Here is a 27242-nt window from a genome sequence, read left to right as displayed (position 1 = left end):
TGATAATTTTCTTTGTAACCATTTGCCCAGCTGAAATCTCTACCCAGAGGGATTCTACACCCTCCTCAGTGGCATCAATGGTTATTTTTTTTAGTGCATGACTTTAATGCATACAGACACAATCCTCCACCCTTTTTATTCCCCCTGTCCCTCTTAAAAAGGGTGTAACCATTTAAATTCACAGCACAGTCACATGTTTCATCACACCAGGTCTCAGTGATAGCAATTCTATCATAATTTTTAGAGCATGCAATTAACTCTAGCTCTCCCATTTTATCCGACAAACTCCATGCATTTGCCAGCATACAGCGGTTGTTACTACTTTTCCTTTTGATATGTACATTACTTAAGGGAGAATTAAATCTTTAGTATTAGCCTGTTTTCCTTGTAACAGAGGGACCTCCTTAGCTGGTAAACTGTATGCCCCTTCAGTCCTCCCCCATGAGCCCTTACTAATCCCACTGGCCCATCTACCCTAGCTTCCCCATAATTCTTTCTCTAGAAACAAAAACCCTTCCTTCCTACACCAAGGCTTGAGCCAGGAAGACAGCAAACTGTTTGGTTGAAGTGATCCAGATGACAGATTACCCTATCCACTTCCCTAATAATTGAAACCTACTACAACCACAATCTGTTTAGGCCTGACTCTGCTCTCCTCCCCACAACTACTAGAGAAACTGGTCTATTGGCTGTTAGAGTGATCAGCCCCACATATAACTGCCAATCCAGAGTTCACACTGCCATCTTCTTCACACAATCTGGCAAATCTGTTGGGCTGTATAAACACCGGAGCAGCCTCCCTTTTCTGTCACCCGGCTAACTGCCTCATCATCCTGCTGCTGTTCTGCCCCCCCAACTATCTAACCCTGCTAGGTCCTGCTCAGTTGGTAAGAGTCTCTCCTCTCATGATTTTCAATTAACTGCAAGGTTTCAGTATGTTGCTCTTATGCTCCAACACAAGCCTCTAAAGTGGCAGTTTGCTTACAAACGCCACAGATGAAAGCAGTTTGGTAACCTCTTGTCCCAAAACTGCATACATATGGCTGACTGTGCACTGGGTGAGACCTTCAATCTTGCTAGTGCTCATTATCCCAGTTACAGATCAACAAAATAGAACCAAAAAAAAAAAGGTTTTGAACAAACTTTTGACCAGATTGAACCTCCCGTGTTTGTAACGCCACTTACAGAGCACACACTTAAAGAGCAGCTAACCACTAGAGCAAGCTCCACTGGAGTTCCCTAAGGTTTCCAAATAATGGATCCAATACCTGCATACAGACTTTCCTAAATCAATGGTTTTCAGTCTCTTTTTACCCAGGCCTCACAATCTTATTGTGGTCAACGTGCATATAGTAACAAAAAAATGCTTAAAAAGATGGCAATTACTCTTGGAACCAGAACAATTATTGGGCTCAACAGTTCTAGAAGTGAAAACACAAACTGCAACACAAAATAACGGATTCCAATAATGCAGTGGTTTTCAAACATTTTTGACACAAGCTCTCCTTCGATGCTGGACATTCAGTCAGGCTACCACTGCACCATATCATTTTCCTGAATAATATAATGTGAGCATATGATATATATTCAACGTGATTTTATGGTGTAGATTTATTTCTTAAGTACACATTTACACTGCAAATAATTAACTCTAAAATGGCATTCCTAACCCAACAAGTGTATTTTTTTTAGTTATAATATTGATGTGTAGGCAGCAATCACTGGTCATGTGGGTTCAAAAAGAGCCAGTGCTACACTATGGAACTGCTTTCTGACCGGCTATTGCTTCTCCTAATGTAACTGAAGGAGTCCCAGAGGGATATGGATTTTTGCTGTTCTTATATCTACCAGTTAGCTCTTTTGAAAAAAGGATTTCAGTGCAGAAGTCGGCAGGAGCAGTACGATTAACTGTTGCATTTTGAAAAAAACATGACAGTATCCCCAACGCAATCTGCAAACAACTGTGTATGAGAACTACAAAACATTGCCAATAATACAATACAGGAAATCAAATGCTATATTCTTTAACTAATTTCTTAATTTTAAAACTTCTCGATATAAAATTACTTCAAAGCATAACTTACTGGGGCTATAATTAAATAAGGAATGTTGTGATATTGTAGTGATTCAAATTATTCTACCAAATTATTCATTTTTATTTAGTACAGGTATGGGACCTGTTATCCAGAATGCTCGGGATCTGATGTTTTCCGGATAACGAATCTTTCTGTAATTTTGGTCTTCATGCCTTATGCCTACTAGAAATTCATTTAAACATTAAATAAACCCAATAGGCTGGTTTTGCTTCCAATAAGGATTATTTATATCTTAGTTTGGATCAAGTACAGGCTACTGTTTTATTATTACAGAGAAAAAGGAAATCATTTTTAAAAATTTGGATTATTTGGATAAAATGGAGTCTATGGGAGACATTCCGCAATTCGGAGCTTTCTGGATATTGGGTTTCCGGATAAGGGATCCTATACCTGTATTTTTAGCCATCCTCTTCATCTTTGTAGCTCTAAAAATATTGTCTGGGTGGCAAAGTATCTGACACCAGTAATCAAAGCAATGTAAATGTGAAACTTTTTTTTTTTTTATTGCTCATCTTTTTATTCAGGCTCTCTAGTTTTCATTCACATTCTGACTTCCAACCAGATGTTTGGTTGCTGGAGTAATAAAAGTTCTGGGAGCCAGATAGTTTCATAAGTTTCATTTTCATGCATTGTAGCTGCAGACTAATTACAGATAGTTTTAGAAAACCACTATGAAACAATAAGAGTTGCTATGAATCCAAAAATTGTGTTTGTATTAAAAACAAATCTAAGATACTTTAGATTATATATTGAAAAATGTTCAGTGGGTTAATTTCAGTAAATGTATTTGCAAAATAAAGCAGTACTTTTTACCTATTTTTTTGCATTCCTCTGTCCTGGTTCTGGCTTTTGAAACAACACTGCTTTCAATTGCAATTGCATTTAAAAACAACATTAGACTGTTTTAAAATTAGTTAGGATTGCATTTCCCCAATTATGCAAAACAAAGTTGGTACTCCTTTTTTACATCCTCTACTGTTCAGGGATGGCTTTCTGCTACACGTTGGGACACTTTTGGTAGAATGTGTTTCCATTCACCCACAACAGCATTAAGGAGGCTGGATACCAATGTCTGACATGCAGGCCTGGTTCACCCTTCAAATTCATCTCACAGGTGTTTAGTTGGGTTGAGGTTAAGGCTCAGTGTAAGCCATTCAAAAGAAATCTACCATTGCCATCTCAGAAAACCAATACTATACAGGCCTCACTTTGTGCATATGGTTAGTGTGCGGAGACAGGCCCAGGCTTTTCCTAAAATTTTCCAAAAAAAAATCAACAAATCCAAAAAGATGCAAAAGTCTGGAGGTGTCACACATGTTATAAACAGGAATGCAAGCAATCAAAAAAAATTAACTTTACTGCTTCTGCCTCAAACGGTACCTGCTTAAATGGCCTAAAACAGTTCCATATGTTATCTAGAACAATGCTTTAATAAAATAAAGCACTGAAGAGTGGATGAATATATTACTTTGTATTTACACTTGTTCAATGCTATTACATTGGTATTGTTTACACTTGTGTTACAAAGTAAGTACAGAACTGTGAAGAATACCTGGACTCCAACTATGGGCCTTATCCTACAGCTCTAGCCATTACTTCATCTCCACAAACCTTCACAGCAGGGGTCCCCAGACTTTTTTTTTTTACCCTTGAGACACATTAAAAATAAAGAAAGTTGGGGAGCAGCACACACACAAGGAAAGTTGTCTTGCACTTGGGGGTGCCGAATGTTAGGCACCCCCAAGTGATTGTATTTACTTACCTGAAACCCCTGGCAGGTGCTCCTATCAGCAGAAAACTGCACTGGCCCGGGGTTCTTCCAGTGAGCACCACGGAGCAATCATCTTCCGCCTTCCTCTTTCTTCGCACCGCTGTGCAAGCACAGCAGAGCGAAAAGTTGAACTTTAACTAAAAGGTTGCCTATTTCGTTGTACTGTGCATGCGTCTGCACCTGGAAATTTGAAGAAAAAAGAAGCTGGAAGAGGATTGCTCTGTGATGCTCGCTGGAAAAACACCCGGACAGTGCAGTTTTCTGCTGATAGGAGCACCGGCCTGGGGTTTCAGGTAAGTAAATACAATCACTTGGGGTTGCCTAACATTTGGCACCCCCAAGTGCAAGACGACTTTCCTTCTTTAAAAAAAAATCCCTGTGGTGCCAAATAAGGGCTATGGTTAGCTAATTAGTATCCCCCGTGTGGACTGGCAGCCTACAGGAGACTCTGTTTTGCAGAACACTTGGTCTATGCAAGCATAACTATGCTCTAGAATAGTGTTGTCCAACTTCTGTGATTCTGAGGTCTGGAAATTTTCTAGCCTATGTGGTGGAGGGCCAATAATGGAAGCCAGTGTTGACCAATCCCATTTTTAAACTCACTTTAAACCATATTATTATTTTGAGACCATATCCACATTAATGGTGGTAGCACAACAAAAACGAATTTCCACTGCTCCACACTGGTTAACTTCCTTGAACACATTGTTCTTAACCATGGAAATCCATGTTTTTTTAGTAACCTAGAAGAGTTTGTGCTAAGGTTGCTTTCCAAAGACAGATCTCATGCAACTTTTATGTTCTACGTGCTTCCGAATTCACTGCTCCCTTTCTGTGTGTGGTCTACCACTTCTTGACTTCAATAGCAGTTGACTGGGGTAGCTCTAGCAGAACAGAAATTTGGCAACAGGCCTTGCAGAAACAGTGGCATCCTATGATGGTGCAACATAACTTACGTTCTTTGGTAGAACTTATTGTGTCTGTATCCTTTCAAAATATAGGAGAAATCAATAATGCATCTTTGAAATTATTCCTTCCATATTTTACAATTACCACCATTTTTGTGAAAATTAGAACACTGTCCAGTTGGTAGCTTTGATGACCCAACAGCCAAAATGCAGAAACTTTTTGAGACTGGATTAGTACTGGTATTATTTAAATAACTTCTGTCCTTTCTAATAAAGCTAATCATCCTTCAGTCTGACATAAAAATGGCAAATTAGTAGGGTTATTAGGCCTGGTGACCATATTGAGAGATAAATATGGCACATATAGCATACACTATGAGCAATGCATGATATTTGTACTGGACAAAGCAAACAGAGCATTATTTCACAACTGAAATGGAACCATCAAGCATTGGGCGCTTTAGCAAAACCAACAATGCAAATCACTAAAGACAATTCGTAATTATCCAGGTGCAGTGGGAAAACTCCAAACTGTCAAACAAGAGAAATTCACTCAACAAAACACTGAATAAGAAATTCAAAAATAAAAATGCGTTGATGACTGAATGACTTTTCCTTTTTACCAAATATTGGGGTACTCTGGAGTGATATATGTGCTTCTCAGTATAGCAATAAATCCAGCAGCACTCAGATAAGTGAATCAAGTATTTATAGTTATGCACGCACAACGCCCATTTACTTAAATTATTATTTACCTTAAAAAAGTTAAATGACTATCTTAACATGGCTTGCTTTCTATTTAAGCCTAAATGCCCTTTTTATTGTCAATATCAAATATAACTAGCAAATACAGTAAAAAGTGTGGTTAGCCTTTAAGTTAACTTTTAGCATGGTAAAGAATGGCTAATTCTAAGCAACTTTTAAATTATCCTTAATTTTTTTCTTATAGTTTGAATTATTTGTCTTCTTTCCAGCTTTCAAACGAGGGTAACTGACCCCATCTAAAAAAACAAATGCTTTGTAATGCTACACATACACATTATTATTATTGCTACTTTTTTATTACTTATTTTATTACTATTCAGGCCCTAGCAACCAGACTGCTAAAATTGCAAACTATAGAGCTGCTGAATAAAAATCTAAATACAAAAACAAATATAAAATGACTGTCTCAGAATATAATTTTCCATATCATACTAAAGGTTAATTTAAAGCTGAATAATCCCTTTTTAGTACCATCATGCACCTGTAAAAGAACTGTTGTGCACATGTGCCATAATTATTGAAATTCCCCAGAATAACCATGAAGAGTGATCTGTAAAAAAAACATTTATATGCGATTTTAGTGTGAAATTAGCTTCAGTGCTTTTGAGTGCATTTTATACACAACATTCATTCAGCTTACATCTAAAAATTAAAGTTAAAATACACAATATATGTGCTACTGCAAGATTTTCGAACTGAACACTGCAAATGTATTGCAAGTGTAAGCTCCTCACACAATAAGGCCTATGGCACAAAAGAGCAACCAACTATCAGCACCTCCAATTTTGCTGATGTAGAAACACTATGTGAAGATGAAATGATGACAAGTGAACCTCCACTGCTAGTGATGAGTGAAAGTTTTCGCAAGATTTTGCTGCAAAATAGATTCCAATAGGTGAACAAAATTGTCGAGTGTCAAAAAAGAAAAAACTTTTTTGCACATAAACTTCAATGTATTTGCCAAATGTTTGCAAATTTTCAACAAAACTGGTCAGAATCGCCCAGCCATCACTATCCGCTGCATATGTTTAATATGTGGCCCTTCTGATTCAAGGATACTTTTACCCATCTGGCCACACTACCCACACTAACTTGTGTGTGAATATTAGGTGGTGCTATTCCCTGGAAGCCTGACAACATTTCATTATCACCCCATTTCAATAACCAATTTATTCAGCCATTACCATATCAACGTTTCCGTGGGACCTCCTGACGAAGGAAGGTTAAGCCCCCACCAAAAAAAATTGTTGACAGCTCCTATTTCTACTATCTGACTTTTCATTCAAGGACAGTAGCATTGTACAGGGCATTTTGACCACTGCTGTTCTCTACCAAACAGCACAAAAGTAAAAACGTGCAAATATTCATAACTATTGATTGAATAATACCAGTATTCATGAGGCCTAATGCAAAAGAAGTTTGCCATGCATAAATGAACGGCAACTTCCAATTCTATTAATATAGAACAAGTTTTACTCGTCCTAAAAAATTCTAAACCCCTCACAGCCATTACCCAGCATCTACTGTGAAAGAGTAATGAAATTAAAATGACCATGCAGGTTACTGAATAGGCAATGAGAGACCATTAGCAATGTGTAGCAGGATCTGTACAAATTAGATAAATTCAAATCTGACTCTCAAACTGTGATATAATCTTATAATACACAAAATCCATGAATATCCTGTAAATTATATCCTTATAAACGGTGAGTTCCGATGTCATCAGTTATAAACGGTGAGTTCTGATGTAATTTCTGTCACATGACTCATTGAAATTTGTGTATTATAATAAATTAAGTACCCCCAATTGTAAAATATGAGGATATTAGAAGTTACCTTGGAATTCCATGACCTGTATAAAAGCCGAAATGGTCATGAAACTCCTCAGTAATAATATCCTTACAATTTGCAAGAGAGGGTACTTTATTCATTATATATCCAACCCATGCTTAGTAAAAAAAAAAAAAAAAAAAAAAAAAAAAAAAAAAGATACAGAGCACACAGAATAATAATTATGTTATTACTTTAAAGTGAAATAGATTTTGACATGAGGCTTTAATGGGAAATACAATGAACTTGAACTGGCGCTCAACCATAGCCTTTACTGCACAAGTAAAAATGGAGATAAATGGTTTAAATGGTTTAAATCACAAAGCTAACGATAGACAGCCTAGTCAGATGAAAGTCTGCCACATGCTCATTCATGAACGTGTGACAGGTCTGATCACCCAGGATTTCCAGAAGCTGACTAAAGTGTATGTTGCAGGTACAGTTAAACAGGCACAAAGTTTCTGCATCTAAACCAAACTTTGCGTAAAGCATCCAACTATAAGAACATGCTTACACTGAAACCTAAACCAATGAGTCACTCTTTGAAAGCGCCATTAGCACATTTTAGAAATATCTGACAGTTTTCAGAATATCTGCAAGCACAGGAACAGCAGCAGTGGAAATAAAGCTGGAGTCATAAGTAACAATTATATTTTCAGGTATCACATCCCATATGTCAGAAGCCAGGCTCCAGTACCAGCACAGCATTTGGGCAGCATGCACAATACACTGCCAAGTACACCAAACCTTTCCAGCTGCTGCTGAGCTACAACTCCCAACTCCGATAGGAATAATTGGGAGAGAATGCAAAGCACTTGGTCATAATTATGTCCTTGTGGATTGCTCCAGCTGCAGCTGAATTACATCTCTCCACTGGCAAGAGCGAAGGTAAAACAACTGGAACAACTTGTCCGGATGATGCTGAAGTTCCGGGGAATGTGGGAGGTGCAGTCCAACAGCAGCTGGGAAAGGATAGCGACCCCCTCACCTTGCTGGATGTCTCCATTAGTTCCTCCAGGTAAATGGACACTGAGCTGCCTCTCGGGCTCTGGCAGACAGCGGCGACAGAATGAGTGCAAACATGGCAGGAGCTTGGGCTCAGAGTCCCGGCTTTGCAGGCTCTGTTTACACACAGCGCACGTATCCAGTAAGTTCACCACTAGACAAGACGAGGAAGATGATGATGACGATGATGATGCAGGAGCAGCAGAAGAAGGGGCCACAGACGAAGAGGACGGGGCAGGGTTTTCCTCTGCAGGGGTATCTGTAGGGACCGCCGCAACGGGGGCCTTTTCAGCACTCTCCGACTCCTCTACTGCTTGGCTCTCTGTGTCACCAGAAGTGCCGGTCTCCCCGACGCCATTACTATTATTGTTATTATTACTGCTCGCGTCCCCCTCAGTCTCTCCCCCACCACCTCCTCCTCCTTTGTTATCCGCCATGTTTTCTCCTCTTTGAACCCCTGAACTGACCGCTTCGCTACGCCACCAGCTCACGTATAGCACGCCACCCCTCTTTCCCTTGCTCCGCTCTAACGACCACGGCGGCCTGACGTCAGCGCATACGTGAAGACAAGTGCCCGTCACGCGTGCGCACAGATGGAATAAGAATGTAGCGTGAAGCAGCGACGAGCACAAATGGGAAGAGTGCGCGTGCGCCGACGGCACAGTGAACTTTGATGGCAGAGTTTAGAATAGATTAACAGTTCGAGCTGTTATGTCTACCGGTAACTTGGCCCTCATTCTATTAGAGAACACCAGATTGGACCAAGCCTACATCACACGCATGCGCACTACGATCAAGCACTATGAGCGCTCCTTGTGTGGAGATTGTCAGATTGCTAGATTTGATTAGAAATATTCTATAACATGTGGAGATTTCAAGTGATAAGTGGCATTTCTAAAAAATGTCAGACAAAAGAGCCAATAATCCAGAATATTTATAAAATGCTTTTGCACATAATTCCTTCTAATCCTGTAGACTTGTTTGTACAGGCACAATGGTATATAATCCACATTATATACCGGCACATTGATTTACACTGCCCAGTAACCCTAAAGGCATTTTGGCACATAATGCCTATTAAACTTGCTGGCACATTGATATATAATCCCCAGTAATCCTGCAGGCACATAATGCCCATTAAACCTGCTAGCACATTGATATATATAATCCCCCTAGGTCTGGACTGAGATTCACAATAGGCCCTGGCATTCTGGGTAGACAGAGGTCCATACAGCACCCATAGGGGCCCAACCATCCCAATAAATAGTCATTATCTATAGCAATTTACAGCAGCCCCTGTGGCATTTGCCAGAACCCGCAGATTGCCAGCCCGGTCCTGAATCCCCCAGTAATCCTGAAGGCACATAATGCCCATTAAAGGGGGTTGTTCATCTTCCAAAGACTTTTTTTCAGTTGAGTTGTTTTTAGATTGTTGACCATAAACAAAGACTTTTAGCAATTGCTTTCCATGTTTAATTCAGGGATTCTGCTCAGCAGGGACAAAGACAATAAATGTAACAACTAAATGTCTCCATTTAGAATAGTTGAAGAGTCGGCGAACCCCCCCCCCCCCCCGAGCTGCTTTAGAAGGTGAAAAATAAAAGTTTACACTCAACAACAACAGTCACAAATAGAAAATAGAAAGTACTTAGAAAAAGTCATTTCTGGTGGACTGTTTAAAACCAACTGAACTGGAAAAAGTGTTTGAAGGTGAACAACCCCTAAACCGGCTTGCACATTAATATGTAATCCTCCAGTAATCCTGCAGGCACATAATGCCCATTAAACCTGCTGGCACATTGATATATAATTCCCAGGTAATCCTGCAGATACATTGGCACATAGTGTCCATTAAGCCACCTGGTACATTGATATACAATCCCCAGTAATCCTATAGGAATTTGGTCACATAATCCCCAGTAATCTGCAGACACATTATTACAATTCCCATTATCATTGCAGACACATAAACCCTAGTAATTAAACAGGGATATTGTCCTATAATTCACATTAATACTTCAGTTACATAATCCATAGTAATCCTGCAGGGACATTTACTTTTTTTTTTCTTCTGTGGTTGTCTCACGTTTCTGTGCCATTGCAAGTACATTTTAAGGTTGTGGAAAATTTTTATTGCAGGTGGCAAGTGCAGTTTTTGATCAATATTCAAAAATGTCACTGGGAGGCTGCTTCACTGCATGTACGACCTCCATATAATGGCACCCGCCAGTGCTGCTCTAGCACTCTGTGCTATAGAGGTCCAATGATATAAAGTTGCCAAACTCTACCTTAACACATGCTAGTGCCCCACTGAGCAGTTGAGTGGGGCACAGGGCAGTTACCCCCTATCCAAACCCCAAGGACTGCTCTTGCTGCAGTATGGACATACCTGATGTTTATCCTGAAAAAAATAAACACTTGTTTGAAATGATAATATGTCATTTTGCTTCTTTTTCCCTTTAGGGGTCAATGTGATGCTGGGACATCAAATACCCAAATCAAATACCCTTTTTGTTCTCTACCATAGTAGAACATGCCATTTACTTCCATTAAGATCTAGTTGTTCTATTTTGACTTTGATTCATAAGTACAGCTGCATGTATCCATTTTAAATCTATTTAAATTTAGGAGAATGGAGACATCTAGTGGGCACAAGGGGACACAGGTCATGCTTACAAAGGGAAACCGCCATTAAAATAAACATACACTACATCCAACCCGTATGGCTTTATAATTCCTTTTAGCAAACAGGTTTTCTTATTTTTGCTTTTTTTTTTTTTTGTTTGGATTATTATAGTGCTTCTTCAACCCAATTTGTTTTCCCACTGCAATGTTGTTTGTTAATAAAGAAATCAGACGCTGACAGATTTAACCTACTCTAACTAGCTGAGTGTATTGGTGGCAGCTGGAAAAAACTTCTTAGATTGCAGAATTCATAACTAGGTCAATATGTAGAATAAATACATGTTTAATAGCTTTATGAAACATACAATTTAGTGTGTTTTTATAATAGTTCAATATACTGGACCATATTTAGCAAAAAGTGAAATATAGCTTTCCACAAGTTGCCAGAGGTAAATTTTGACGCCCTCTGTTTGCTTTTATTTCATTTTTAGCATCATCTGTATCAAAGCATGAAAGTGTTCAAATTTTGATATAGAGTCCCCTAAAAAACCTACAGAGGGGAGTCAAGAGCAGTGGAAGTTCCCTGTGGCAAACTATTTTACGAATATGCCCTTAAAGGAGAAGGAAAGCTCCCATCTGAGGGGAATCAGGATTACCTGATACCCTGGGCCGGTGCTCCTGAAAACAGTGCAGAAAACTGCACTGACCCAGGGCACTAGCGAGCAAGTGATCCTGTTCTTCTTTCTTGAAAATCCTGAGACCAACAGAGGCAGTAGAGCAAAAAAAAAAAAAAAATCCTTGGGGGTTGCCTAAACATATGGCACCCTCTTGTATTATAGCTTTCATCCTCCTTTAAATGTGTGGATATATAATACACACATATTAATATATAAATACACAGATTTATATCTAAAATTCTGTGGGCAAAAAAAGAAGTTCTCCCTGTGAATCTGTGTGTTTCTTACAGGGACTGATGTGAAAAATTGTAATCTCTGTAAAGCACTGCAGAGTATGTTGGTGCTAATACAGTATAAGGAGATAAGGACAAGAGATAAGCGGAATGGGTAAAATACAGTGTTCTAGATTCACTTTGCCAACATTATGGCAGGTTGAATTAACTTTATTCTAAATTTCTATTCTTTCAAGATATCGATCGGGGAGGTTTGCTTTTTCTGGCTATCGAGGACCGCATCGGCTAGTTGATACAGTCCTCATCCCGTTGGTGCCCAGTCTCTTTGTTGTAATCCGAATGTTCGGATTAATCAGATAACGCTCTGCTGTTGGTGGGCATATTGGTGAAAGATCTGTTGTTTGGCAACCTCGCTAGACCAGGGGATCTTATGGTGTATGGCCACATTTACACTGACTGACAATAAAATGGTGAGAACCGCCAACCCATGACGGGTAATAGTCTGTATAAAGGGACATTATAGCGTATAATATAAAATGTCAACTGCACCCCCCCACACCGGGTCCCTCAATACAAAGAGACTAACCTAAGCCAGGTGGATGCAGGAGTGTAAATGATGGTCCAATAAAGAAATATAAGACTGTGCTCCTATAATGTCAAGGCCCTGCTGCCAGAGGTCAAAGGATTAACATCAGTTTGGACACTAAATAGAATTGTAGCTACAGAACTGCCATACCTGTCTGCAGCTGGCAGATATAGACCACAAGGCTTGCAACATTTGTGCCTAGGAAACTATCTGATGTATTCCAGCAACTGTGCACTCGCCCTGTTACAAGAAGTTAAGTTACATTTATGTTTTGTCTAATAAATAATTCTGAAGGATCATGTGGCCCATAAATCATCATTGAAGTATTAAAAATAAAGGGAAGACAAGGGGCATAAACAGGCATCTTCTATGCATGCTCTCACCCAACACAGGGGGCTCACTTTTTACAGCACTTATACCTTTCCTTGTCATTTAAAACAGGACAAGGTGACTTTGGAAAAGGAAGCACCATGTATGATGTTTTCTACATCAGTGATTTACTTTATTGCAGGTGGAAAATCATTTCAGGAAGATGTTGCCGTGGTAACACAGATTGAAACAAGGATGACAAATCTGTGTCCAATAAGAAGGGCAGATTAAAATAAGCCAGGCATTAAACTTTATTCAATCCTTCATAGCTGTAAACATTTCCTCACAGACTTTTATAGACGTACTGTTCTTCTAACCTTAGAACTTTATTATTATTATTAACATGTATTTATATAGCGCCAACATATTGCGTAGCACTGTAAAGTAAACGTGATTATACAACTACATCACAGGAATTACATATATAGAATATATGGAGTAACAAACATCACAATCAATACAGGTACAAAAAGGTGAGGAAGGCCCTATGCATAGGCATACAGTCTAAAGGGAACTTTAGGAATTGTTCCTATTCTCCTAGTCACAGCATGGGGTACCTGGTTATTGCCAGCAGATACTGTATGTGCAGTTGGGCAGTTGATGTGTAAAGATGCCACCTGGCTGGTATTTTACCAACTCGGCCAGGTTGTTTAATAGGGAAAGTTGCAACTTTGGGCGACTATTGAAAACGCATCGCCACGTGTGCATTAGCGCAGGCGATTTTGCGCTGTAGCCTATGGGGGAAAAAACGATGAGGCAGTTCGGGGAGATAGTCGCGCAAAAGACGTGGCGATAAGTCGCCAGGCGACAAAATCTCCCCGAATCTCCCCGAATCTCCTCGTCTGGCCTTACCCTAAAAGCTAATCCCGGAAGAAGCCCCATACTACAGTGTAACGCGTGTCAGCTAAGCTGTGTGCATGCTCTTGATAATTCACATTGTCATTTAAAAATGGCAAATCAGTCAACAACCAAGAAATACCACACGGAAAATTAAATGTGCCTGCAGGACCCCGGATGCTAATAAGGCAAGTGCGGTGAAAAAGTCCATTGTGAATTGTGTTTTAGGATTTAATTAGTTGCAACTAGAACTCCCACATACTGAGACACAACATGCACAATTACTAACTAATGTGTGTTATCTGGACATCATTTGATTGTGGGTGTCTGGACTGGACATATTAAGAAAAATGAACTCATTTATAAATTGCGGTTAAGATAAGTTATTATAAGCTTACCTGATTTCTACATATATATAAAAAAAAGCTTGGGTGCTAGTGTGACAAGTTGTACAGTATTTAGTGTGCTCTGGGAGCTCCCACTATAGATTCTATTGATGGTAAAGGTATTATGTGTTTTTAATGTGTTAAGTGTGGTGAGTTTATGCTTCAAATGCACCTTATGAATAGGTTAAAGGTATAAATAGAGTGCTGTATTTATGGCTTCTGTGTTGGTTAAAAGTTAAATTTCTACTAATTGATTTCCAGCCGTAGCAGGACCCAGCTTTGGTTTATCCAGGCTTTAGATTATTAGCACTGCATTTAGCCACCCTTATTTATTTGATACCTAGAGATTTATCCTTGCTATGGAGTGTTCTATGTCCAGCCTTGTTTGACTTGCTAAACTTCAGGGAGACCATGCAATGTCACTTAGGTTAGTAGACCACTCCCCTTCATGTTTATTCAGTAATGCCTTAAAAAGGGTTTTGTATGCTTTAAATATACTGGTACCCAAGTACTAAACTGAAAATGTCACAACCACAAAACCTTTTTGCGCCAAAATATCTAATGAGCGAATGATTTTAGAAGTACTTGTAATTTTAATTAAATTCCCCCTTATATATGTTCGCTCTGGGTGACACCTGGCAGATTCTTTTAAGACTGCTCTTCCAAATCAGCCTGCAAGTAAGCATTCTTCTTCCCTCTGGGCAACAAGGCTGGAACTAGGGTTAGGCAAAAGAGGCACCTGCTTAGGGCTCGCTGGGCAGGCACTTTTAGAGGAGACTTCTGCCTAGTCTAGGCTCTCTTGCTACTGCTCCCACTCCCTCCTCAACGTGCTCCATCACCCCATTCAGCATCACTGTGTATGCTCACAGCGGGGCTAAGGTATTCCGTTTGCTTGACCCACCCCTGCCTCAGAAGAATCTAGAAAGGGCAAGGAATGCTTATAGCAATGCAAAAGCCATTGGTCTTCATTTTTTTTTAAGTTTCATTTGTTAACATTATTTTTTATGATACTTTTAGAACTTATTTTGCAGTATCCTATGTTTTTCTTCCTTGTAGTATGCTAAGAATATGCTGGTGTGAAATAGATACTGCAAAAGTTGGCTTTCACACATGTTTAGTGTCAAAATTGAAATTGAATATTTATACTTTACCACTACTCACTCAGTAGGCTACAGGCTTTAATATATAAAACAACAGACTCTGGACTGGTTCTCTGTTTTCCAGTAAACAATGAACAAGAGACGCTAGGCTGGCTGTCTATTTTCAATAAACAAAAGACCCTGGGCTGGGTGTCTTCATACACAACATAGACACTCTCCTTGGAATATTCAGGGAAATGGAGGGATCGTCCGTTTGTTCTAAAAGGTCCCAATGTTACAGGTGGAGTTAGCTTGTTTAGGATGTGATGTTTGATCAGGTGCTTGTCACTGGCACTGACACAAAATCCAAGATGGAGAGCTCCTTTGAGGCCTGGATCATTTTTGTTATAGAGCTGCTGAACCTCAAAGGGGAACTATTGCGAAAATTAAAATTTTACATAAACTTCCTCATACGGAAATAATAAACTTTCTAAATACAATGAATTAAATATTCTGTACCTTTTATGAAATAATAAAGTTTATTCTTCATTTGAAGTATCTGTTTCTCTTCATTCTGTCTTCATTCTGCAGGAATTGGGTGTCAGATATTCATTGACAGTTACATCCCATATATCTTATAGGGGGGCTTGCTTTCCTAGCAGATGAGTTCATTCAAATAACTGATTCCAGTACAAACAAAATCTAACAAAATAACTGCCTTTTGCACAAATTCTACATGTAGAGAAACAGGATTTCTGGTAATTTTAATAGAGTGAGCTCTAATATATCTTCTAGGCAAAAGGAGCCCCCCTATAAGATATATTGGATCTAACTGTCTGACTATCTGACACCCAACTGCAGGAAGAGAGAATGAAGCAAACCATGTTGAGAGAGGAATAGTGGACATAAACTTGATTATGTACAGTACAGAATTGTTAATTGATTTTATATAGAAAGTTTCTTATTTCAGTATGATGAAGCTTATATTAAATTTTAATATTCGTGATAGTTCCCCTTTAAGGCTAGTACAGAATGTACAGTATATAAAATATGGCATTTCTAGCAATAATCATTGTTAGGGTTTAGTTCTCCTTTAAGCCATAGTGTGTGGATGTTTTTATTTTTCTTAACACATTACTGCAACTTAAGAGTGCCGTTAACAATAAAATGGTGAGAACCGCCAACCCATGACGGGTAATAGTCTGTATAAAGGGACAAATTATAGCGTATAATATAAAATGTCAACTGCACCCCCCCACACCGGGTCCCTCAATACAAAGAGACTAACCTAAGCCAGGTGGATGCAGGAGTGTAAATGATGGTCCAATAAAGAAATATAAGACTGTGCTCCTATAATGTCAAGGCCCTGCTGCCAGAGGTCAAAGGATTAACATGAGTTTGGACACTAAATAGAATTGTAGCTACAGAACTGCCATACCTGTCTGCAGCTGGCAGATATAGACCACAAGGCTTGCAACATTTGTGCCTAGGAAACTATCTGATGTATTCCAGCAACTGTGCACTCGCCCTGTTACAAGAAGTTAAGTTACATTTATGTTTTGTCTAATAAATAATTCTGAAGGATCATGTGGCCCATAAATCATCATTGAAGTATTAAAAATAAAGGGAAGACAAGGGGCATAAACAGGCATCTTCTATGCATGCTCTCACCCAACACAGGGGGCTCACTTTTTACAGCACTTATACCTTTCCTTGTCATTTAAAACAGGACAAGGTGACTTTGGAAAAGGAAGCACCATGTATGATGTTTTCTACATCAGTGATTTACTTTATTGCAGGTGGAAAATCATTTCAGGAAGATGTTGCCGTGGTAACACAGATTGAAACAAGGATGACAAATCTGTGTCCAATAAGAAGGGCAGATTAAAATAAGCCAGGCATTAAACTTTATTCAATCCTTCATAGCTGTAAACATTTCCTCACAGACTTTTATAGACGTACTGTTCTTCTAACCTTAGAACTTTATTATTATTATTAACATGTATTTATATAGCGCCAACATATTGCGTAGCACTGTAAAGTAAACGTGATTATACAACTACATCACAGGAATTACATATATAGAATATATGGAGTAACAAACATCACAATCAATACAGGTACAAAAAGGTGAGGAAGGCCCTATGCATAGGCATACAGTCTAAAGGGAACTTTAGGAATTAAATTCTTAAAAAAAAACAAAAAAAACATAAGTCTAAAGCAACTGGACTTCTTAAATTATTCATGAGAATTTTTCACCACTCATCCAAGCAGCTTCTTTAGTTCAACTGAGTGTCAGGGAATTCCCTGGAATTTTAAACTCCAAAGTAATACAGTCACCAACATCTAATCATGATGGTTGTATGGCATAGTTGAAACCCATCTCTTTGAGATTTATATATTTAAAAAAAAAAACAAAAAAACAATCAATGTAAAAAGCCTTATTAAGAGCTAAGAAGATCAGCTGATAATAAATCGCCCCCCCCCCCCGAGTATCAGCATCTTTTTCTAATAACTTTTTTTCCTGACACCAGCTTGCCAATGCTCTTGTGATTTGGGCCTTTTCTTTTATTGACCAATAGGACAAAAAGACTAAAAACCATGACTTGTCCCAATGTTCCAACTTTCAGGCCTGAACCACATCAGATTCATTTTCAATATCATTCTTAATGAATATGTTTGATATGCATACTTAGCATTTTTTAGGGTGGTTAGCACAATATTTGTTTAATGTGAATATTACAAAAGAAACCAAATTAAATACAGTGATTGGTATAAAATCAAATCAATATTTGATTTCAAGTGGAACAAAAACACAGTCGCATATTTTAGGGTGGTTATCGCAATATTTGTTTAATATGAATATAACATAAGAAACCAAATTAAATACTGTGATTGGTAGATAATCAAATCAAAATTTGGGAAAAAACACGGTCGCATAAATACAGTGACACAACTTATTTTTTTTTACTCTTGAGCACTAGTTTATTTAAGAAAACTCACACTGAATGATCATGGCTGCATGGAAAGTCACACACAAGCAAAAATCACATTGTTCCATTAATTTTCAATAAGGCTGAAAACCACAAATCTTTTAATCAACTGAGAAATAAATATAGTTGCTTGAGGCAATTCCCACTGACTTCTATATGTTTTCATGCAACTTTTCTTTATTAAAAGAAGCAGATTTCTCTAATTGTGCATTAATCAAAGTTTTAGGGTTAGAATATCATATTTTGGTTCTCTCTTAAACATTTTACCTGTTTGCAGATTGCTTAGACTTAAATTGGAATGCCATGTCAACCAAGTACATTTTTTGTTGATTCCAGCTTCACCATGGTATGGCATTACAGATTACCTTCCTGATACCGGTAAAACATGCAAAGAATAGAAAATGTTAAGTTTTAGCAGTGCTTGATATAGTGTTAGAATAGAGAGATGATAGGAAATTTTTATTAATTCCATAAGAATTAAAATATGAACAGAAGATAACAATATGATATTGGTCACTTTTTTGCTCCTGATAGATTTATATAGATAAATAAATTGATGGATAGAGTTTATTGCCTCTCTATTTTTCATTAAGCCATTGGCCAGCTAGAACTACCCTATTGGCAGATGAATATTTCACAATACTTTACAAATCCATTCGATCCTAATTAGTTTATAATTCAATAATTTAATAAATGAAAATATCCTGTGAAAAATCACAAGACAGACAGAAATGCTTTTATATGGTCTGCTAAGCTTCAGTTATTGAAGATCATTTCTCTACAACTATGCCATGCGACTCTTGGACAAAAAAACTCCTCATATATATAACCTTTCGTTTACTAATGTATTAAATAAACCCAAAAGGCTTACATTACTTATAACAAGGATTAATTATCTCGTGGTGTGGATCAAGTACAAGGTACTTTTTTTATTATCATAGAGAAAAAATCATTGTTTACATTTTGGATTATTTGGATAAAATGGAGTCTATGTTATAGAATCTTTGTTAGCCAGTAATATCACCTTTCCTTTTGTCATTGTCCATTTCAAAACATTCATTTAACTGGCAAACACAGCACCACAGAGAGAGAAAGAAAGCGAGTACAAGTATGGAACCTGTTATCCAGAATGCTTGGAATCTGGGATTTTCTAAATAAGGGGTCTTTCTGTAATTTAAATCTTCATGTCTTAAGTCTACTAAAACATAATTAAGACATTATTTAAACCCAATAAAATAATTCTGCATCCAATAATGATTAATTATATCTTAGTTGAGATCAAGTACAAGACAATGATTTATTAGAATATATGAGAGATGGTCTTCCTGTAATCTGGATAATGGATCCCATACAGCTTCCATTGTTTTAGCCAGTAGCTTGTAGAAGGGTCTGACATAATAAGTAACTGCTTCTTTGCACAGCAGATTTCTTACATCAAGTCACAGCAAAGTCTCTAAAATATAATACAGCTAAAATAAAAAAAATAGCATTAAGAATTTAATAAAAGTCTTATGGCCTAACAATCTAGGGCATTAAATCATTAAAACTTTTTCCAATTGCTGGTTTTCAGGAGTATTTATAAAGGGGATTTGGGGTAATCGCAGATTAGTTTCACATGATTTAAATTGTCTCCAGTAATTCAAAATCCTCCCCACCCAGTTTAAGAACAAAGGGGTTATTTACTAAACTCTGAATGCAAAAATCACGAAAATGTTGTGATTTTGTTTTTATAAAATCGGACTTTTAAATTTTTTTTTTGAATTTATACCCTGAGTACGGAAAAGTCTAAACTGAAAATCTGACATATCAGACCTGTCGAGGTTGCATGGAAGTCAATGGGAGAAGAGAAGTCCCAATGATTTTTTGATGTGCGCTGGGTTTCATGCAATACCTCAACGTTTTCGGAGTTTTCAGGTGAAAATTCAGAAAAAAAATCGTGAAAATAGGATGAAAAAATCAGAAAAAATTGTGAAAATCTGATTTTCTTTTTTCCGCAAAGCAAATTTTCGGGAAAATGTAATAAATAAGCGTAAAAAAACATAGCGGATTTGATCAGAGTTTTTAGCAGAAAATATTGAGATAAATTTGGACTTTGAGAGCAGTTGATAGATTATCTATAATCACAGATTTGTTTAACACGTAGGGGCAGATTTATCAAGGGTCGAATTTCGAGGGTTAAAAAATTCGACCCTTTTAGTAAAATCCTTCGAATTCGAACATCGAATTCGAAGGATTTTAGCACAAAAAGTTTAGATCAAACAAAAATCGTTCGATCAAACGATAAAATCGTTCGAATCGAGCGATTCGAGTGATTTTAAGCGACCGATCGAAGGATTTTTATTCAACCAAAAAAAACGTAGAAAAGTGCTGTGGAAGGTCCCCATAGGCTAACTTCAGTAGCTTTAATCTGACGAAGTATGAAGTCGAAGTTTTTTTTAAAGAGACAGTACTTTGATTATCAAATGGTCGAACGATTTTTACTTCGAATCGTTCCAATCATTCGATTCGATCAAATTCGATTGAATTTGACCAATTCGATGGTCGAAGTACCCAAAAAAATACTTTGAAATTCTAATATTTTTTTATTCGAACTATTCACTCGAGCTTAGTAAATCTGCCCCGTACTGTAGTTTAATAATTAAATTGGATATCTTCTAAAATACCGGATGGACAAAAAATTGTGAAAGAATTATACCTCCTATATTAATGTACCCAAATTCTCTCCCAGCTGTGATTTGTTTCTAGAATCATGAGTGTACCAACCAATAAAACAAATTAAATCATTACAAAAAAAGTCATGAAAATATGTCTCTCTTTGATTTTGCTGTTTTATATATTTTTCAATTAAGCCTTGTGGTTTATCAGATTTTGTAACTCATATATTCATTACTGTTGGAGGGTTTACCAAAGCCCACACTCTAGTTGGGGGTAACCGTAGTTTTTTTTTAGATTGTCCCCTGCCAGCGATAGGACACTTGCACTGGGAGGGAGCTGCCGGTGCCAGCAGCCATGTCAGTCAGTGTGAATGTGCAAATGCATTTATGATGTCACGCGCAAGCAAATAATGAGCAAGTTGCAGCACTCATTATACACATGCTTGTGCCCCAACATGGCCACTCATACCGGGAGCTCCATCCCGGGTGTGGGTGGCCTAGCTCTGTTACCCCCAACAGGAGTGCAGGCTCTATTAGCCAACCAACAGGTGCCCTTTAAGAAATAATGAACTGGAACTTAATATTTGTACAAAAAGTGAAGGTACTGTAAATAGAGCATTTTATAATAGAGTCCACAGGGGTCTGTCCTTGGTCCTTGCCAGCTGAGGTTCAGTGTTGATGTATTCACTTGGGTATAAATAACATTTAACTACCTTATATAAATAACAGTACTTACACCAGCATTCCAGTGGCATTGTGGTTGCAAAGGGGTGATAAGATTGTCACACTTCCGCTGCTCCAACTGCAATTGCATCCCATTCACCAAAATTACGGCAATCACACTTGCATTTCACTTTAAATCAGATGTAATTGTGAGGAAGTCTGTCTGGCATAATTTCCAGGGTTTGGCATTTGTGTGTGTGACACCTGTACCCCATTCTTTAGGCACAAGTGTGTGTGCTGCATCTTTTGTTATTTTTAAGAAACCACAAATAAACGAATTTCCATGAATGTCGGTTGTTTATTAAAAGATCCTATTAAGCTAATAAGCTTTTTTTACTTGTTTCACAATAAGTGCGACTTTTGTTGTAAAACCTTAAAAACCACAAAGAAAAGAAAGACCTTCCAGTTAAAGGGACATCTGCCATTGAATTCTGCATGGTTTAGAAAAATTTTATTTGGAGGTTTTCACATTCAGAATTGTTGTGGTTTTTTCACATAATAAATCACGGATGACAAAAAGCCAGATCTAAAAAAGTCGTGGTTTGGTAAATGGGATTAAATTTGATTGGCTATTGTCTTCTTTGTTCAGCACAAATTAACTACAGTATGTAAAGCAAAAGAATACTGCTTTCAAATGTAATTGCATTTACAAAACACTTTAAAACCACAAAAAATGTAATTTTAATAAACTACCTGAAAAATAAAGATTTAAAGAGCTGAAATTAATCTTAAAATGTAAAGAGAAATTCACTATATTATGGTTTCAATGGGCCCAATACATGTACACAAGCAATAAATCATAATACATGTGCTGGTTGACACATACTTGGCTCTTGACCGATCTAGAGCCACACTCTCTCAACCCAAAAGGAACTCGACCGGGTGCTCCATCATTGCTTATACAGTATACCCATGCCTGCCCTTCTCTGAGGGCAGGTGTAAGTATTGTAAATAAGCTGCTGGGAAAGGGATGGAGGAAGAATCAGAGCACACTGACTTGGGGGCAGTGAACACAGCTCATCCCACCAACCTCTAAATCAGTCTTGCGAGTTGGCCTTCTCTTTTAAGGAGAAATAAACCCTAAAAATGAATATGGCTAGAAATGCCATATTTTATATTCTTATTGCACACTTCTAAAGTTTCAGCTTGTCAATAGCAGAAATGATTGAGGACTTCAAACTTGTCACCATCAAGGGGGTCACCATCTTAGAAAGTGTCTGTGACACTCACGTGCTCAGTGGGCTCTGAGCAGCTGTTGAGAAGCTACTAGGGATGTAGCGAACGTCGGAAAAAAAGTTCGCGAACATATTCGCGAACTTGCGCAAAAACGCGAGCGGTTCGCGAACGGTTCGCGAACCCCATAGACTTCAATGGGAAGGCGAACTTTAACATTTAAAAAAAAAATTTCTGGCCAGAAAAATGATTTTAAAGTTGTTTAAAGGGTGCAACGACCTGGACAGTGGCATGCCAGAGGGGGATCAAGGGCAAAAATGTATCTGAAAAATCTGCCTGTGTGTGCTTGGAAGAGATAGTGTAGGGGGAGAGCTGTTAGTGATTTCAGGGACAGATGATAGTAAGTTTGCTGGCTAGTAATCTGCTTGATACTGCTCTGTATTGGAGGGACAGAAGTCTGCAGGGATTTGAGGGACATTTTAGCTTAGGTAGCTTTGCTGGCTAGTAATCTACTGTTCTCTTTAAACAACTGCCATACGTTGACCTTGTAGGCATTGTTTGCCCAGTTTTTTTGGACGCAGCCACTGAAGCACAGTTGCCAGAAAAAATATGCCATATAAATGCTGAAAATAGTCATTTTTCGCCATACGTTGACCTTGTAGACATTGTTTGCCCAGTTTTTTTGGTTGCAGCCACTGAAGCACAGTTGCCAGAAAAAATATGCCATATAAATGCTGAAAATAGTCATTTTTTGCCATACGTTGACCTTGTAGGCATTGTTTGCCCAGTTTTTTTGGTCGCAGCCACTGAAGCACAGTTGCCAGAAAAAATATGCCATATAAATGCTGAAAATAGTCATTTTTTGCCATATACGTTGAGTCAACGTATGGCAAAAATGACTATTTTCAGCATTTATATGGCATATTTTTTCTGGCCTCTGTGCTTCAGTGGCTGCGGCCAAAAAAACTGGGCAAACAATGCCTACAAGGTCAACGTCGTTGACCTTGTAGGCATTGTTTGCCCAGTTTTTTTGGCCGCAGCCACTGAAGCACAGAGGCCAGAAAAAATATGCCATATAAATGCTGAAAATAGTCATTTTTTGCCATACGTTGACTCAACGTATATGGCAAAAAATGACTATTTTCAGCATTTATATGGCATATTTTTTCTGGCCTCTGTGCTTCAGTGGCTGCGGCCAAAAAAACTGGGCAAACAATGCCTACAAGGTCAACGTCGTTGACCTTGTAGGCATTGTTTGCCCAGTTTTTTTGGCCGCAGCCACTGAAGCACAGAGGCCAGAAAAAATATGCCATATAAATGCTGAAAATAGTCATTTTTTTGGTCGCAGCCACTGAAGCACAGTTGCCAGAAAAATTATGCCATATAAATGCTGAAAATATGCATTTTTTTGGTTGCAGCCACTGAAGCACAGAGGCCAGAAAAATTATGCCATATAAATGCTGAAAATATGCATTTTTTTGGTTGCAGCCACTGAAGCACAGAGGCCAGAAAAATTATGCCATATAAATGCTGAAAATATAAATTTTTTTGGTTGCAGCCACTGAAGCACAGAGGCCAGAAAAATTATGCCATATAAATGCTGAAAATATGCATTTTTTTGGTTGCAGCCACTGAAGCACAGAGGCCAGAAAAATTATGCCATATAAATGCAGAAAATATGCATTTTTTTGGACGCAGCCACTGAAGCACAGTTGCCAGAAAAAATATGCCATATAAATGCTGAAAATAGTCATTTTTTGCCATACGTTGACCTTGTAGACATTGTTTGCCCAGTTTTTTTGGTTGCAGCCACTGAAGCACAGAGGCCAGAAAAAATTAAACCAGTAGGGTTTGCACCCTAGTTTGTAACGGTGGCGGAGGGAGGAGGAGGACGCTAAAGGACAGCTGTGTGTGGAGTCATGAGGCTTGAAGAGAAGGACAGCTGCATAGAAGTCAGAACAAGTCTTCCGGCGTGCAGTAACCCTCCGAGATCCACCCCTCATTCATTTTAATAAAGGTCAGGTAATCGACACTTTTGTGACCTAGGCGAGTTCTCTTCTCAGTTACAATCCCTCCTGCTGCACTGAAGGTCCTTTCTGAGAGCACACTTGAGGCTGGGCAAGACAAGAGGTTCATGGCAAATTGTGACAGCTCTGGCCACAGATCAAGCCTGCGCACCCAGTAGTCCAGGGGTTCATCGCTCCTCAGAGTGTCGATATCTGCAGTTAATGCCAGGTAGTCCGCTACCTGCCGGTCGAGGCGTTCTTTGAGGGTGGATCCAGAAGGGTTGTGGCGCTGCCTTGGACAGAAAAACATTTGCATGTCTGACGTTACAGACTGGCCAAAGGGCTTTGTCCTTGCAGGTGTGCTCGTGGCAGGATTACTGGCACCTCTGCCCCTGGAATGTTGATGAGTTCCTGAAGTGACATCACCCTTAAAAGCATTGTACAACATGTTTTGCAGGCTGGTTTGTAAATGCCGCATCTTTTCGGACTTGTGGTATGTTGGTAACATTTCTGACACTTTATGCTTGTACCGAGGGTCTAGTAGCGTTGCGACCCAGTACAGGTCCTTCTCCTTAAGCCTCTTGATACGGGGGTCCTTCAACAGGCATGACAGCATGAAAGACCCCATTCTCACAAGGTTGGATGCAGAGCTATCCATCTCCGCTTCCTCATTATCAAGGACTGCATCATCCACGGTCTCCTCCCCCCAGCCACGTACAAGACCAGGGGTCCCCAAAAGGTCACCACTAGCCCCCTGGGAAGCCTGCTCCTGTTGGTCCTCCTCCTCCTCCTCCACAAAGCCACCTTCCTCCTCTGACTCCACTTCTGGCACCTCTCCCTGCGTTGCAGCAGGTGCCTGGGTTCGTTCTGGTGATTCCGACCAGAAATCGTGCGCTTCCAGCTCCTCGTCACGCTGGTCTACAGCCTCATCTGTCACTCGTCGCACGGCACGCTCCAGGAATAAAGCGAAGGGTATTAGGTCGCTGATGGTGCCTTCGGTGCGACTGACCATATTTGTCACCTCTTCAAAAGGTCGCATGAGCCTGCAGGCATCGCGCATAAGCACCCAGTAACGGGGGAAAAAAATCCCCAGCTGTGCAGATCCAGTCCTACCACCCAGTTCAAAAAGGTACTCGTTGACGGCCCTTTGTTGTTGCAGCAGACGTTCCAACATAAGGAGCGTTGAATTCCAGCGAGTCTGGCTGTCAGAAATCAAACGCCTGACTGGCATGTTGTAGCGCTGCTGAATGTCAGCAAGGCGTGCCATGGCTGTGTAGGAACGTCTGAAATGGGCCGACACCTTTCTGGACTGGGTGAGAACGTCCTGGAATCCTGGGTACTTGGAGACAAAACGTTGGACTATTAAATTTAACACATGTGCCATGCAGGGCACATGTGTTAAATTGCCTAGTCTCAACGCTGCCAACAGATTGCTTCCATTGTCACACACCACTTTTCCGATCTGCAGTTGGTGTGGGGTCAGCCACCGATCGGCCTGTGACTGCAGAGATGACAGGAGTACAGATCCGGTATGGTTTTTGCTTTCCAGGCACGTCATCCCCAAGACAGCGTGACAACGGCGTACCTGGCACGTCGAATAGCCTAGGGGGAGCTGGGGGTGCACAGGTGTGGAGGAGGAGAAGGAGGACCCAGCAGCAGAGTAAGAAGAAGAAGAAGACGAGGTAGAGAGCGATGGAGGAGTAGAGGTGGTGGCAGAACCGCGTGCAATCCGTGGCGGTGACACCAACTCCACTGTTGTTGTTGAGCTACCCATTCCCTGCTTCCCAGCCATTACCAAGTTCACCCAGTGGGCAGTGTAGGTGACATACCTGCCCTGACCATGCTTGGAGGACCATGCGTCAGTAGTCATATGGACCTTTGGCCCAACACTAAGTGACAGAGATGCGGTAACTTGGCTCTGCACATGTTGGTACAGGTGTGGTATTCCCTTTTTAGAAAAAAATTGCGGCTAGGTACCTTCCACTGCGGTGTCCCAATTGCTACAAATTTGCGGAAGGCCTCAGAGTCCACCAGCTGGTATGGTAAAAGCTGGCGGGCTAAGAGTGCAGACAAGCCAGCTGTCAGACGCCGGGCAAGGGGGTGACAGTCAGACATTGGCTTCTTACGCTCAAACATGGCCTTCACAGAAACTTGGCTGGTGGCAGATGACTGGGAATGGGAACAGGTGGTCAAGGTGGAAGGCGGAGTGGAGGGTGGTTCAGACGGGTCAAGGAGAGCAGAGGTAGAGCAGTAAGATGCTGGACCAGAAGGAGTGTGGCTTTTAGTTTGCCTGTTGCCTTTGAGGTGTTGCTCCCAAAGTGCTTTGTGCTTGCCGCTCATGTGCCTTCGCATAGAAGTTGTACCTATGTGGCTGTTGGGCTTACCAAGGCTCAGTTTCTGACTGCACTCATTGCAAATTACAATGCTTTTGTCAGAGGCACACACATTAAAAAAATCCCACACTGCTGACTTTTTGGAAGTGTGCGATCTGGCGGTAACAGTAGAAGTTGGCGGCATTGGCGGCAA

The 27242-nt window shown here is 39.5% G+C and overlaps 1 protein-coding gene across 5 annotated transcripts in view; it reads right to left on the bottom strand.

Annotated features, from left to right (window-relative positions):
• trim33.S (tripartite motif containing 33 S homeolog) overlaps nt 1-8983 on the bottom strand; it is a 90997-nt gene extending 82014 nt beyond the window's left edge. For 2 of the 5 annotated variants that reach the window (XM_041583224.1, XM_041583225.1), the window contains exon 1: nt 8359-8981. In XM_041583224.1, the coding sequence (XP_041439158.1) occupies nt 8359-8812 (454 nt within the window). In that variant the 5' untranslated portion in view covers nt 8813-8981. 5 annotated transcript variants of the gene reach the window in all.
• Between the last annotated feature and the right edge of the window lie 18259 nt (nt 8984-27242).

Source organism: Xenopus laevis, chromosome 2S (genome assembly GCF_017654675.1).
Source record: "Xenopus laevis strain J_2021 chromosome 2S, Xenopus_laevis_v10.1, whole genome shotgun sequence".
Classification (NCBI taxonomy): domain Eukaryota; kingdom Metazoa; phylum Chordata; class Amphibia; order Anura; family Pipidae; genus Xenopus; species Xenopus laevis.
Note: the sequence above shows the minus strand (reverse complement) of the source record. Positions and strands in the feature narration are given on the sequence as shown.